At 44.0% G+C, this 15,785-nt stretch overlaps 1 protein-coding gene across 4 annotated transcripts in view; it reads left to right on the top strand.

Annotated features, from left to right (window-relative positions):
• PRKCZ (protein kinase C zeta) overlaps nucleotides 1–15,785 on the top strand; it is a 264,054-nt gene that overhangs the window by 227,054 nt on the left and 21,215 nt on the right. For all 4 annotated transcript variants that reach the window (XM_040427515.1, XM_040427522.1, XM_040427535.1 and 1 more), the window contains 4 exons: nucleotides 736–823; nucleotides 1,480–1,599; nucleotides 3,461–3,540; nucleotides 5,003–5,092. In XM_040427515.1, the coding sequence (XP_040283449.1) occupies nucleotides 736–823; nucleotides 1,480–1,599; nucleotides 3,461–3,540; nucleotides 5,003–5,092 (378 nt within the window). The remainder of the gene's footprint in view (nucleotides 1–735; nucleotides 824–1,479; nucleotides 1,600–3,460; nucleotides 3,541–5,002; nucleotides 5,093–15,785) is intronic.

The following is a 15,785-nucleotide window of genomic DNA, read 5'->3' as shown; positions in this document are numbered from 1 at the left end:
TAATTACCTACCTCCCCACCGCTGCGTCCTGACTCATTCGCTGCCCCAATGCCGCTGCAGTCCTCGGGTCCCCCTTCTGTCGGCATCCCATTCTGTTGGATGCCGCTGCAGCCAATGACTGGCCACAGCTGTGATCTTCTCTCCTTGCATGACATGACCAGTTGACATGATCCAAGGGGGCAATCATTGCCTACAGCTGCAGCCAGTCATTGGCTGCAGCTGTATCAAACGTGATGTTGACAGTGGAGGACCCAAGCACAGCGGCAGGGGAGAGGGAGCCAGGACCCAACGGTGGGGAACAGGTAAGTATGCTTCCCTCAACCGGTCTGACCATGAGGGGTTGTCTGCTGAAAGACCCCCAGAAGATGAACAACCCTTTTAATGTGTGGCAATGCTGGATTTTCCTAATTGTTGCTGGAAAGTACTCATATAAAATTGCACCTCCATTACTGCAGTATTTATGCACTAGACAGTATGTTCATTCTCAGCTTTTTCTGGTGAGGTTTTCTCTGTATGGTGATGACTGCACCAAACGCTACTGTATAACAGATACTAAATGAAGGTGACAGCTAGGGGTGCTAAGATTTATAAAAGACCTTTAGCAGCTATACGCAAATTCCCTTACACTTTGGAAATTTTGAAATAGTCAATTCATTACTTTAATCCAACTTCCGTACAAGATTAAAATAACTATTTGGGTTAAGCATATAATAAAGTGTATAAAATGTGTTACAGGAGGGCCTAGGGCCAGGAGACACAACAAGCACTTTCTGTGGAACGCCAAATTACATTGCTCCTGAAATCCTGCGAGGAGAAGAGTATGGTGAGTAATCTCCACAAGTGTGATCTGGAATTAATCTTTAACAATCCCATCTGACCTTATTAATTTCTTGCTGCATGGATAAATAAATCACTATTACTCTGTGGAGAAATTGATCAACCAAATATTCTTTAGGTCACTTTACAATGTTTTAGTCCCGTCTAATAATCCAACCTCAGCATAGGAACATAATGAAAAAATGACCTTACGGTATTTATAACTTACCTTGTAAAAGCTGTGGTGTGAAACTCGCATTAGAAATCCATACTGCATAATAGCACAGCTTCTAGGATAGAATACCGCTAACCTCCGGCGCTCCAGCTGTGGTAAAACTACAACTCCCAAGATGCACACTCGCCTGGCTGTTCTCAGAACTCCATAGAAATGAATGGAGCATGCTGGGAGTCGTAGTCTCACCACAACTGGAGGTTAGCCATCACTGGCCTAGGCCATATGACCGATGTACCCCGTGTTACTGCCCTAGGAATAGGCTGTGATCTCTTCAGACATCTGATTGGCGGGGTAGATGTAAACGACCCCCTTCCCCCATTGTATAATCAATGGCCTAACCTGAGGATAGGCCATCAATATAAATATCCCGGATAACCTCTTATTGTGTTTTCAGCTCTTGTGACTTGCCACTTGTCTTTATTTGACAGGTTTCAGTGTGGACTGGTGGGCACTTGGTGTGTTGATGTTTGAAATGATGGCTGGGAGATCTCCATTCGATATCATTACTGACAATCCAGACTTGAACACTGAAGATTATCTGTTCCAAGGTCTGTAAAGGTTAAAAATAATGTCCTTTTTAAAGTGTACTCATCATTATTTATTTATGTTTTTACATACATCAGTATTACATGCAAATATATGAAACATTCTGAACTTTTTGTGACTTGGATATAAGTGAATAGAGAACACCCCCAGCTCTCTAGTCATTCTCTGCAGCAGGATGGGTGTCCCCTGTTCTTGGTCAAAAAAGCTAACCTCAGAGATGGGACTTGCATCTCTCAGATATTTGCCATATGCTGTGGTTATGTGGCGTGATATTAAATATATATAGTGTCTGTGGTGGGGAAATACCACTTAAACAAAAAAATGTCAGCAGCGTCTAGTTCCCCTGCATAAGCTTAGAAAACCACCTCATCCTCCAAAAATGATGTCTCGAGTTGAACTTTTAATATAACACAGGGAGAAGGGGCATGCAGCTGCAGAAGTAGAGAGCTATTTCATTTGCCCAGTACTGAGCAGAATTCTATCACTACACCAGAAGGAGCCTGACCACTCAGCAGGCATTAACCCCTTCAAGACTGGGGGATTTTCCTATTTATTTATGTTTAACTGGGGGGGGGGTTAGGGTTACACATATACAGTATCGCTGTAATCAAACTGACCCGCAGAATTAAAGTAATAGTTCAGTTCGTTAAACTGAGCATAGGAAACGCTGTAAAAACAAAGCTCCTAAAACTGTGGGGGGAATTTTTATCTTATTTTTTTTTATAATTCCACCCCATTTGTAATTTTTCTCACACTACACTGCATGCAACCGTAAATGGCGCTATTAGAAAGTACAACTTGTCCCGAAAAAAATCAAGCTCTCATATGGCTATGCGAATAAAAAAATAAAAGGGGGGGGGGGGTCGCAAAAACAATTTTTCTTTGCATCGCCATATTCTGACCCCCATAACTTTTTTACTTTTATTTGTAAGAAGCTAAGTGAGGGCTATTTATTTTTTTTGCTGAGCAATCTGTATTTGTATTGATATTGATTTTTGTAGTGTGTGTGACTTCTTAATTACTTTTTATTAAAAAAAAATTGTGGAAGATGAAGCAAACAAAAAACTGTGAACCGGCATTTTTTACTTTTCTTTCCCGTTTGCCGCATGGATGTTAATTTTTTTTTGTTTATGTATTTTTATTTCTGGGTGAATTTGAATATTCATTCTTTTTAACTTTTTTTTTTTTTTTTTTTTTACTTTTTAATATTTCCCCTAGAGAACTCGAGTATTAGCATTGGAGTCTATGAGAATTACACTATGTTCCTATGAAGCCCTGCCACAGGCAGGGTCTCCATACAAACTTATGTGCTGCAGCCTCGGATCATTCAGGAGGACCGAGGCTGCTGCACACACCATCCAGCTACCTCGATCTTCGCTATGGGGAGCCAGTGCACGGCCAGGAGCGTGCGTTCTCGGTTTCTGACCTCCCTTGATGCTGTGGTCACATTTGAGCACGGCATCTGAGGGGTTAAATGTATGCGATCAACAATCACATACATTAGACCTGGGTGCCTACTGTTTATATTCACATGAGGCGATCGGGAAGGGGTTAAAGGGTTTGTGCAGGTACACTCTCCGGGTCCAAGTTGGCACTAGTTGTGGAGAGATGCCACTGCATGCTGCTTGGCTGGGTTTCTCAGACAACCATCCAACATTCGACTGTTGTGCACGGGATTCTGTTACTTGACATCAGCTGGCAGGATATGCCTGCACAACCCCTGTAAGAGAAAATATACATTTACCAAAAGCATGCAGTGAGGTATTTCTTGTACTGGGTCAGCATTTGTCAGTTTTATTTTGAAAAAAAAAAAAAAAAACAGAGGTATAATACTAACAATTAATTATTAATTTGTGTGACCAGTTATCCTAGAAAAACCTATAAGGATTCCAAGGTTCCTGTCTGTGAAAGCTTCCCATGTCTTAAAAGGATTTTTAAGTAAGGTAAGTTTAAAGGCACAGCCGATAAGTAATAGGTTCTGTCTGCTCGCCTGTCAGTTCTTTCCCCAGGATCACACATCAGATCTTGCAGCATACAAATCTTATTGTAGTATACTCCAATTTCTACTGACTGTGTTCTTTTTTCAATCTTGACTCAAACCTTGATTTCACCACAATAAGACAGTCCCATGATCCTGCTTCTCATAGACCTGAAAATCTGTATCTAATGACTCATCGACGCGTGGGATGAAGTAACACAAAGTAATGTGGTTCAGCTATTCTAAAAGTGTTGTCGGTGCCATGTTTAAAGGGAACCTGTCATGAAAATGCAAAATAATCTGCAGGCAGCATGTTATAGAACAGGAGGAGCTGAGCAGATTGTTATATCGTTTTGTGGGAAAAGATTCAGTAAAACTTGATTTCATTCATTTAAATCCCTGCTCATTCTGAGCTTTGAAGACCAGGAGGCGGTCCTATCAGTGACTGACAGCCTTCCCTCTATGACTGTGTATACAGAGATATCTGTCAATCACTGATAGGAGCGCCTCCTGGACTTCAGAGCTCAGAATGAGCAGGGATTTAAATGAATAAATTACAGGTTACACAGAATAATTTCCCACAAACTATATATCAATCTGCTCAGCTCCTCCTGCTCTATAACCTACTGCCTACAGCTCAAATACAATGTTCAATATGGCAGGTTCCCCGTAAGGCTAGGGCTACACGGCGACATATCATGCAACAGCAAGTCCTATGACAAAATGGGGTACAGCTACACGGCAACATTTGTCACCCAACTTCTTGTGGCGCTACATTTTATTTTTTTATAATGATGGTCAATGGTGTCGCAATGCGACACGTGTAGCCCTAGCTGTTGCTTGTGCACATATGCTGAATGGGAAGAAAATCTGGGTCTGCAGTCTGGGCCAGAGTCCTAGAGGTCTCCTCCCCTACACGTTAGATGATCGGCTGCATTAATCTAATGTGTATGATTAGCTTTACACTTAGTTGACATTCCTGGGCAGTGTAGTTCTGCCACATTTTCTAGGTCAAATCATGTGAAACATTTACGTGAGAAAAAAAAAGTTTGGTGATAGAGCATCAACTAGCTTGTTTCCAAAAAGTTTAAAGGGATGTAGCAGATTCAAAAACAAAATGGCTGTCCATGGCTGACATTGTAATGTGGTAGCAATACCTGATGCAGTTCACTGGCACAGCCTTTTTCTAAAAAAACATGATTTTTTTCACTTTTACAAGGTCTGTGCTGATGACCTGCTCATCAACATGCGGAGGCAGGAGGATTGCCATATCTCCCCTAATCCTTCTGTAGATTGCACTTTAGTGGATGTGTCTGAGCAGTGACAGGCACAGACCACTAACTGAACATCAGAAATGCATTGCTCTGACCTTTTCCTGGTATTTTCTGGCTTATGTCCGATGTCATATATTTCCTTTTTATTTGTAGGATCCCAAAGACAGACTTGGATGCCAGCCTCAGACAGGGTTTGCTGATATTAAGTCACATACCTTTTTCCGCAGCATAGACTGGGATATGGTAAGAGAAAACACTTCATTATTCAGTACAGTATGTGTAGGATTTAAAGGGGTTATCCATCATCTATTTTTTTTAACGGCTTCCCATAATGTAAAATAATAAATCATCCCCACTGCTGGTCTCTGCTTCCTGTTCCCTCTTGACATGCAGGAAATAAGTCTCCGAGTAAGGCGGTTCGCTGCTGCAGCCAGTTATTCACTGTGCAGTCAGTTCTTGTGTGTCGACAGGGAAAAAGAAGCCGTTAGGGAATCGGAAAAGATCTGCACCTGGTTTTGGCTCAAAATCACTGATGGAAATCACTGACCAAAGACTGACAGTGTGAAAAAGGCATAAGTCTTACAATTAAAATATTATTTGAATAACTGAACCGCCCCTTTAATAGAAAGGTGGATTTTTGGTTACCCATAACCTCAAGCAAACTATGTGGGAGAGAGAATTATTTCAAGAAAATCAAATTACCATTATTCTTTGTCGACGACTCGGTTTCATCTAAACAGATTTTTCAGTGAATGCAGGTTTCTTACACAGAGTTTAGATGCGTTCTTGGGAGGAATATTTGAAGTCTGTTTTGCTTGAGTCTTCATTGGTGTACTTTGTGCCAAATGTATCAAATGTCGCACATTGTTAGGCTACTTTCACACTTGCGTTGTTCTTTTCCGGCATAGAGTTCCGTCACAGGGGTTCTATAACGGAAAATAACTGATCAGTTTTATCCCCATGCATTCTGAATGGAGAGTAATCCGTTCAGTTTGCATCAGGATGTCTTCAGTTCAGTCGTTTTGACTGATGAGGCAAAAGAGAAAACCGCAGCATGCTACGGTTTTCTCTCCGGCGAAAAAAAATGAAGACTTGCCTAAACGCCGGATCCGGCATTTTTTCCCATAGGAATGAATTAGCGCTGGATCCGGCATTCAGAATACCGGATCCGTCCTTCTGGCCTGCGCAGATCGGTAAAAATGGGAAAAAATGTACAAGACGGATCCGTCGGTCCGCATGACAAGCGGAGAGACGGATCCGTCCTTGCAATGCATTTGTGAGACTGATCCGCACCCGGATCCGTCTCACAAATGCTTTCAGTCAGCGGCAGATTGGCGGATCCGGCGGGCAGTTCCGACGACAGAACTGCCCGCCGGATCACACTGCTGCAAGTGTGAAAGTAGCCTTAGGTTTAAAGAAACCCCACATGTATCCCTTTTTGTCTAGAAAAATGCTACTCTAGTTGTTTTTTTTTTTTTTTACAGCACCACCTTCGGCTACATGCACACGTCCGTATGTCATCCGTTTTTTTTTTTTTTTTTGCGGATCCATTGTAACAATGCCTATCCTTGTCGGCAAAACGGACAAGAATAGGACATGTTCTATTTATTTTGCAGGGCTACGGAACGGACAGACATACTGATGTCCGCATTTTTTGCGGACCCATTGAAATGAATGGGTCCGCATCCTATCTGCAAAAAAATTGGAACGGACACTGAAACAAAATACGTTCGTGTGCATGTAGCCTTCTGAAGTGTGTGTGACTTTTTTGCAGCTTTAAGTGTCAATAATAAATCTGGGGATACTAATTAACATGGGTAACCATATCCACTTTCATAATTGGAGTGAGTGTTGTAAAAATCAAAAATTTTTTGCACAAATAGGCCTCAAAAGCCCAAAAGCTTAAATAGGCTTAAATAGGCTAAATTCCCTCCTTTGTATGACATTCAAACATACTTGGGACAATTACTCATATTGCAGGAAGAGTGCTTTTTCTAGTCAATGGAAATGTGTTGTGGCAAAAAAAATGGTTCACTTAGCAGTGTGTAATGCCCTCAGTGTCCAGTAGATGGCAGCAGTGGCCTACTGATAAAAATAAATTGCTTACAGAGTTGAGGATTGATCCTGACTGACATTGACTTTCTAACTTGGAAAACAGCCTGGGCTGTTACTCTACATCCTTTCCATGAAACAGATTTATCCTAATGTTTAAAAAAAAATAATAATAACAAAAAAAAAAATCTGCACTTTTTTTTCAATACATTTTTTGATATTTTTTTTTTCCCCTGTCTAATTTAGATACTAATTAAGTGAGATATAGATTATTGTTGGCTATGTATGTATGGCTTAGTATTAGCTCACCAGAGACATCCTGCTTTGTGCTGACAGATCTGTCTGCAGAGAGGTGTCTCTGGTGAGCTAATACACACGTCATGTCCTAAATCCAGTGCTTAGATATGAGAGATGTCATTCGGATGGTGGCTTTGGGCAGCTACTGAAAATCATATGTACAAACAGAAGCACAAGTCCCCGCCACGTAGCCGGTCACAGACTACAGACCAGGGTCTAGGGAAATGTTAAAATATGAAACAAAGTTCACTTTGGCCACTGTAGAATATTGTTATAAATCTGTACCAGACCTAGCGGGAGTAAAGATGGTCACATCAATACCTTGTTTACATGCACATTTCATATTTCTTGCCAGTGGTATTTTATAACCATAGCCTATGGCTGCTGCATTTTTCAGTAAAATATGCCATCTAGTGGCCACAAGCAGACTTGCTTCAGAGCTAATAGGACAAAGCCAGAAAAATGTGTCAAAATCCACAAATTGTTCGTACCTACCTCAAGGGTTTTGAAGTGTGTCATGTGGAAATATAGATATATATTTGGTGCAAAATACTGCTACAACTTATTTTCCGCCATTCAAGGGGTTCATTGGGTGAAATAAAAAAGTTAACTTGTATAGGATTAGTAAAACATGACTTCCTGAGTGCATCATCTTTGCACAGGTATCTGAGCCTCATTCACTTTAGTGGAGCTGTGCTACAATTCCAGACATGACCTGTAGACAGCTGTGGGGCACGGTTTTGGAAGAAAGCAGCCATTTTTCCTTATCCTGGACAACTCCCCCTACGTGGATCCCTGTTAGGCCTCTTGCACACGAACGTGTGCTGGCTGTGCCCGTGCTGCGGTCCGCAATGCACAGGCACCGACCGTGGGCCAGCCGCATGTGGATCTCGACCCCATTCACTTGGCTGCATTCACTTGAATGGGGTCCGCGATTCGTCCGTTCCACAAAAAGATAGGACAAGTTATAGCTTTTTGCTGAACGGAAGCACAGAACGGAACCCTGCGAAAGCACTCCGTAGTGCTTCCGTTCCGCACCTCCGCGGACCTGTTCAAGTGAATAGGTCCACATCCGTGATACAGAATGCACACGGCCGGTGTCCCGTGTATTATGGGACACACACACAGTCGTGTGCAATAGGCCTTAGACAGAGGGGTGCTAGTGTTACCTGTCAGTCTGTTGGAGCAATGTGTTTGGCATTGTTACCTGGGAACTAGTGGGTTTTCACGGAACCCCCGATCTGCAGGTTATCTTGCAGGGCCGCTCTGCTTTTATTTTAGGCGTTGAAGTGTGTCCAGTTGATATAACAGAGGTTGGTGTTATTTTTTGCATACCTTCTCCTGAGTTTCCAGGTTATGTCCCACACTTTCACTGCTTTCCTGTTATGCAAGGGTTGCACACGGGTTATTAACCCTGTAATGCATGTTCCGTATCATCTTTCCCCCCCACCCTATCTTTCTTGTTGTATGGTCCACTGTGAATAATCTGGTTAATATTCCCTGTGCTAGAGGTCACTTCTTTCCTGGAAACTGGCATGTGCTGGGATTTCTGCAAGGAAACAGACATCTCATTACACATCTATTTGTTCTGCTGGTGCTATTTATTTGCATGAGTAAGGATGCCCCGCTAGACTGAGATCATTTCCACCGCAGGCCTGGCTGCAGTCATAGATGAAAGGCAGAAATGTTGTCTGATCACAGCTAAATAGCAACCGCCGCATATGGCAGAGACCGGTAGAGGGATTTGTCTTGGGCTCATTCTCGGCTGCTCCCCCCAGTGCTCTCTCCTGGTGTAGGGGGCTCCGGCTTTATTATTTTCCTTCATAACAGGCTTATTTAAATCTCTGGAAATGTGTAGAAAGGATAAGCCTGGGAGTGTTTTCTCTTTCTCTAAAGTTTTTTTTTTTTTTAAGTCACTGTTTTTAAGTCTATTAAAATTCTGCCTGCATTGACAATTTGCTCTGTGGTCCATGCCAGTGATGGGGAGAGGGTAAGCGCGGTCAGCGCCCAGCAGCTCGACATGTATGGGAAAAGCGCTCCCAGATTTACCTTCAAACACATTGATTGTGCTCCCCTATTAATAAAGTATTGAATGTTCTGGGTTGGCTGGCGCTTGATTTGCACATTGGGGGGCACATTGTGATTCCGGGGATCTTTTATAAGGCATTACTGGAGCACAGAGCTAGATTGTTAGGGCGCTGGGATGGCAGGAACAGGAAAGAAAAGTGTTTTTTTTCTTTTTGCTGCTGTCAGGAAAGAGGCATATCTACAGCACATAGATATTTCTCATGATACAAGGAATGTTATCATTATCCTACATGGGGGGTTTGGGCTCCACAAAAAGTCATACGTCTACTGTTTTATGTTGGCAGATGTAGAGTTTGTTTTTTCAAATTGTGCTTTTTACCAGTTTTTCTGATCCCAGTGGATCTTTGCTGCTGTATTGCTCCAGCACTTCCATATTAGTATGTTTTAGCAATAACTACAAAATATACATCGTCTGATGCCTCAAGTCACAGGACAGCTTCTGTGGCCTCAGGTTGGATGCTTGCGCAGTTTAAGCATCTCAGTGGACCGCTTACTAGGCGTGCAGTGTACAAGCTAAGAACCGGAACCCAGCCCAGTGTATGGACCACGATCAATAACTTGATGTACATTAGGAACATATGGTGTATGTAGTCATCCATCACAGGAACAAGGACGTGTATGTGTGGGCACAAGGAGAACAGGGCATCCATGGGGCATTATAGCGCTTCTAAAAATAATAATAATAATAAAAAAAAAATGTAAAGGGTTATACCAGGATTTTTTAATTGACAGACTACGTCAGGATAAGCCATCAATATCTGAGTACCACTGCTCCTATTTAAGTGCATTGGAGCAGTACTGAAATTACCAGCTCCATCCACTACAAAGTGATCAGCTATTGATGGCCTAGCCTGAGGACAGGCCACAAATATAAATAATGGGTGTTCCGAGATTTTAATACTGATGACCTATCCTTAGGATAGATTATCCGTATCTGATTACTGGGTTCTGACACCTGGAACCCCTGACAATCAGCTGTTTGAGAAGGCACCAGCGCTCACAGAAGCGCCGCAGCTTTCACTCAGCTTTTCCTAGGTCAGTGACAGCACATTCATCTGTCACGTGGCCTAGGAACAGCTCGGCCCCATAGACGAGAATGGGGCTGAACAGTGATACCAAGCACAGCCACAATAGAATGTACGGCGCTGTGCCTGGTGAGCAGAGAGAAGGCTGCGGCACTCACCGGTGCCTTCTCAAACAGCTGATCAGCGGGGGTCCCGGGTGTCGGACCCCCACCAATCAGATACTGATGACCTACCCTGAGGCTAGGTCATCAGTATTAAGATCTCAGAAAACCTTTTTAAGCATGAACGGTAACTGTTCTGACCAAATCATTGTATCAGATCCAGTCATCTAGACCAGGGGTGCACAACCTGCGGCCCGGGGGCCACATGCGGCCCTCAATACCATTCTATGCGGCCCCCAACCATCTGGTAGCAAACATGTATGTCTATGTCTTGTGGCTACTCACATGAATCTTTCATATATTGTCCCATTAGATGGGAGTACTAGAAGAGTAACTAGACATTTATTATCTATACTGTATGTTCAATATGCCATAAATATAGTATTTCACATGGTAATACACCTTTAAAGTTTATTTTCGGCCCTTGGAATTAGTTCAGGTTGACAATGTGGCCCCCAACCAGAAACGGTTGTGCACCCCTGATCTAGACCAACATATTTTTAGGGTATGCCCATCGCTTGCATGTGAGGATTGGCTGATGGATCAGTATAATAAAGGATTAATGGCACTTTATGGAGTGTCGTATCCTTCCAGGATTCTTTCCTTGAACAGGATCATCTTCATTCTAGCAATTGGTAGAAGCCCTAGGACAGTGATGGTGAACATTTTAGAAACTAATATGGTAATTTACCAATCTAGGGTAAAGTAGAACTGGTGTAGTTGCCCATAGCAACCAATCAGATTACACCTTTCATTTTCCAAAGGTGCTGTGAAAAATAAAAGGTGGAATCTGATTGGTTGCTATGGGCAACTACACCAGTTCTACTTTATACCAGTTTGATAAATGACCCCATAAGTGTCCAAACTGCAACCCAAAACCCACTTATTTATCACAGTGCCAACACGGCAATTTAACCTGAATACTGAAAAATACCGGCCAAGTGAGCTTTGGTGGCGTTGCTTAAAGGGATTCTGTCAGCTGGATTTTAGTAACAGAGCTTTTGACATCACCACATCAGTCTCCTCGATTTGTTTTAGAATATACCAGTATTACTGCCATCTGTCTTGTCAATTTGTTAAAAAATTGCTTTTATTAATATGCTAATTACCTCAGTAATGTGCCCAAGGGGCTGTCTCTCTGGTCGTTGGTATCCAGCCGCGCCCATTCTCTAGGAGCCCAGCAAATTATTCACTCCTCTCATCGCCGATGGTGCGCCGTAATCTCGCGCATGCGCCCTGGATCCACTGGTCAGCATATTAACCACCTCCGGACCGCCTAACGCAGGATTGCGTTCCGGAGGTGGCAGCGCTGCGCAGAGTCACGCATATACGCGTCATCTCGCGAGACGCGAGATTTCGCTCAAAGCCGGCCCGCGCATGCGCATCGCGGGCCGGCAAAATTAAAAGAAGTATTTCGTCACCAGCCTGCCAGCAACGATCATTGGCTGGCAGGCTGGCGATTTTCAAAAAATCCAATCCAAAGTCATATAACAGATCATATTAGTAAATATGATCTGTTATATGGGTTGTCTGCTCCTGTGCTGGTCCTTTTCGTCGGTTGGATCCAGCACAGGAGCAGACTGAACTGTGAGTACACCAACACTACACCTTAGCCCCAGATCACCCACCTGCACCCCAATTAACCCTTTGATCACCCCTTTGATCGCCCCTGTCAATCACTAGTGAAAGGAAAAAAAGTGATCAGTGTAAACTGTCACTTTTTTTTTTTCACTGGTATTGGCTGTTAGGTTTTAGGATAGTTTAGGCCCCTTGGTTAGGTAGTTAGCGTCAGTTAGCGCCCACCCCACCGCACCGCAGTCACTTTTATTCGCTGTTTAGCGTATCGCTAATCAGCATTTGTACTTTTATAGTATCTGTAAGTGATCAAAACTGATCACGGTCAGAGCTATAATAGTATTAGTGTCACCTTAGCTCGCCCTCCACCCAAAACGCAGTGTTTGCCCGATCAGGCCTGATCGGTCGCCCACACGTGCGTTCACCCACGCCCGCCCCACCGCAGTGACAAAAAATATATATTTTTGATCACTGCACATTCACTTTACACGCACTGCGGCGATAAAAAAATCAGTTTTGATATTTTTTATCAACCGCAGCGGCCTCCGGTACTTCGCTAGCCTCCCCTTTGTAAGACAGGTTTGCTTTTTTTCTTGGGTAGTCTCAGGGAATACCCCTAAATTTAGTAGTCCAAAATGTCAAACAGGGGGTATTCTTCTGAAGAGGCCTACAGGATTCTGACCCAGTCGGATGAGGAGTGGGAACCCTCATCTGACGAATCTAGCGGGTCAGAATATGAACCTGTGGAAAGCAGTGGCTCTCTGACCCAAAGTTCGGACGAGGAGGTGGAGGTCCCTGGCAGCACCAGGCGTACCCGGCCCCATGTCGCTAGACCACAGGTTACGCAGGATCCGCTTCAAGAGCAGCAGAGTGGGGCTGTCGCTGCCGGATCACGTGGTGAGGCATACACCAGCAGCGCAGCCCTTCCTGGACCTAGTACCAGCACTGCCGTACAACATGGTGAAGTAGCGAGCACCAGAAGGGCAGTTGAAGCTGGTACGGTGGCACGTGCACTAGTTACCCCGTCGCAGCCACCGCACAGACAGGCCCGTAGAGCCCCTAGAGTCCCTGAGGTGCTGGCAAATCCTGATTGGCAGTCACCAACTTCAGCCGCACCAGTAGTTTCCCCTTTCACCGCCCAGTCTGGAGTTCGGGTTGAGACGGCTCAAATCGGTTCGGCCCTGGGATTTTTTGAGCTGTTCTTGACTGCGGAGCTCTTGGACCTAGTCGTGGCAGAGACCAACCAGTATGCCACACAATTTATAACCGCAAACCCGGGAAGCTATTATGCCCAGCCTTTCCGGTGGAAACCAGTCCAAGTTTCCGAACTTAAAATTTTTTTGGGCCTTCTCCTCAACATGGGCCTGACAAAAAAGCATGAATTGCGGTCATATTGGTCAACGCACCCAATTCATCACATGCCCATGTTCTCTGCTGCTATGTCCAGGACACGATTTGAGACCATCCTCCGTTTTCTGCATTTTAGCGACAACACCACCTCCCGTCCCAGAGGCCACCCTGCTTTTGACCGGCTCCACAAAATTCGGCCCCTCATAGACCATTTCAACCTGAAATTTGCAGATTTGTATACCCCTGAGCAAAACATCTGCGTAGACGAGTCCCTAATACATTTTACCGGGCGCCTTGGCTTCAAACAATACATCTCAAGCAAGCGTGCCCGGTATGGGGTCAAATTGTATAAGCTCTGTGAAAGGGCCACAGGCTATACCCACAAATTTCGGATCTATGAGGGAAAAGATCAGACCCTGGAGCCGGTCGGTTGCCCTGACTACCTGGGGAGCAGTGGGAAGACAGTCTGGGACTTGGTGTCACCCTTATTCGGCAAGGGGTACCATCTTTATGTGGACAATTTCTACACAAGTGTGGCCCTCTTTAGGCATTTGTTTCTAGAACAGATTTGCGCCTGTGGCACCGCGCGAACTAGTCGCGTGGGCTTCCCCCAACGGCTTGTAACCACCCGTCTTGCAAGGGGGCAGAGGGCTGCCTTGTGTAACGAAGAACTGCTCGCGGTGAAATGGAGAGACAAGCGTGACGTTTACATGCTCTCCTCCATTCACGCAGACACGACAATCCAAATTGAGCAAGCAACCCGTGTCATTGAAAAGCCCCTCTGTGTCCACGACTATAATGCGCTCATGGGAGGGGTGGACTTCAATGACCAGATGTTGTCTCCGTATTTAGTTTCCCGCAGAACCAGACGCTGGTATAAGAAGGTGTCTGTATATTTGATTCAATTGGCGCTGTACAATAGTTTTGTTCTCTACAGTAAGGCTGGGAGAACAGGATCCTTCCTCAAATTCCAGGAAGAGATCATCGAGAACCTCCTTTACCCAGGAGGTTCCGTGGCCCCATCCACCAGTGTAGTTAGCCGTCTACACGAGCGACATTTCCCCAGTGTCGTTCCTGGTACCTCAACCCAACCGTCACCCCGAAAAAGATGTCGTGTCTGTAGCAGGAGTGGAATAAGGCGTGACACCCGCTATTTCTGTCCTGACTGTGCTGACCACCCTGCCCTATGCTATGGAGAGTGTTTCCGGAAGTACTACACACAGGTACACCTAGCATAGGGATCACATCTCACCAGGACAGGCACACAGGGCTATTAGGGCCCATTCACTCACAGCTGCTGCAAACCTCTCCTTTCACCTGGGATAAAGTGCATAACGTACTTCGCCACATCTTTGGGCGATTTGCGCTTTGCACATTGTCTCATGGGGAAGGAGAGGTTTGTTCTATAAAGGTAAAAAAAAAACTAAACAAAAAAAAAAATACCGGTAAGTAAAAAAGTTAAACGTTCAGTTAAAAAAGTTTTAAAAAAGTTTCTATGTTCTGTTCAACAGTTAATAAAGTTATTGCTTTGCGGCCTGGTTTTTTCTTTTTTGTTTTGTTTTTTTTTACCTTTCAGGTGGACCAACCGATCGACTAGCTGCAGCACTGATGTGCATTCGGACAGAAGCATTGCGCTGCTGTCAGATTACACGCAAGTCGGTGTATGCTGCGCTGCAAGACGAGATTTCTCCTCTGCAGTAAAAGATACGTTTGCCGAGGCATATGAGCTGAGGAGGTGGCGGTGTTCATATACTTTGGCAAACACTTTATATATATATATATATATATATATATATATATATATATCTAAAAAAAAAAATCCCGGCAATGATTTATTCATCCACATCGATTGATGTGAATGGAGAAATCTGGTTTGCCAGGGCATACGAGCTGAAGTGGGTATGGATGTTGGGCGGAGCTCCTATGTCCTGGCAGACGCCTTTCCCCTCCTTTTTCTTTTTTTGGCAGAGATTTTTTCATCCACATTGATCGATGCGAATGAAGAAATCTGTGCCGTTCATTTTTTTCTTTCAGCCCAGAGGCTGAACGGAAAAAAAAAATCTCATTACCCGTATGCTCAATATAAGGAGAATAGCAGAAACTCCTAATGCTGGGCATACATGTAATGATTGCGGAGACCCTCAAATGCCAGGGCAGTACAAACACCCCACAAATAACACCATTTTGGAAAGAAGACACCCCAAGGTATTCGCTGAGGGGCATATTGAGTCCATGAAAGATTGAAATTTTTGTCCCAAGTTAGTGGAAAGGGAGACTTTGTGAGAACAAAATCAAAAAAATCTATTTCCGCTAACTTGTGCCAAAAAATTTTTTTTTCAATGAACTCGCCATGCCCCTCATTGAATACATTGGGGTGTCTTCTTTCCA

This window comes from Bufo bufo, chromosome 1 (genome assembly GCF_905171765.1).
Source record: "Bufo bufo chromosome 1, aBufBuf1.1, whole genome shotgun sequence".
Taxonomy (NCBI): Eukaryota; Metazoa; Chordata; class Amphibia; order Anura; family Bufonidae; genus Bufo; species Bufo bufo.
This window is presented reverse-complemented; position numbering and strand designations above follow the sequence as displayed.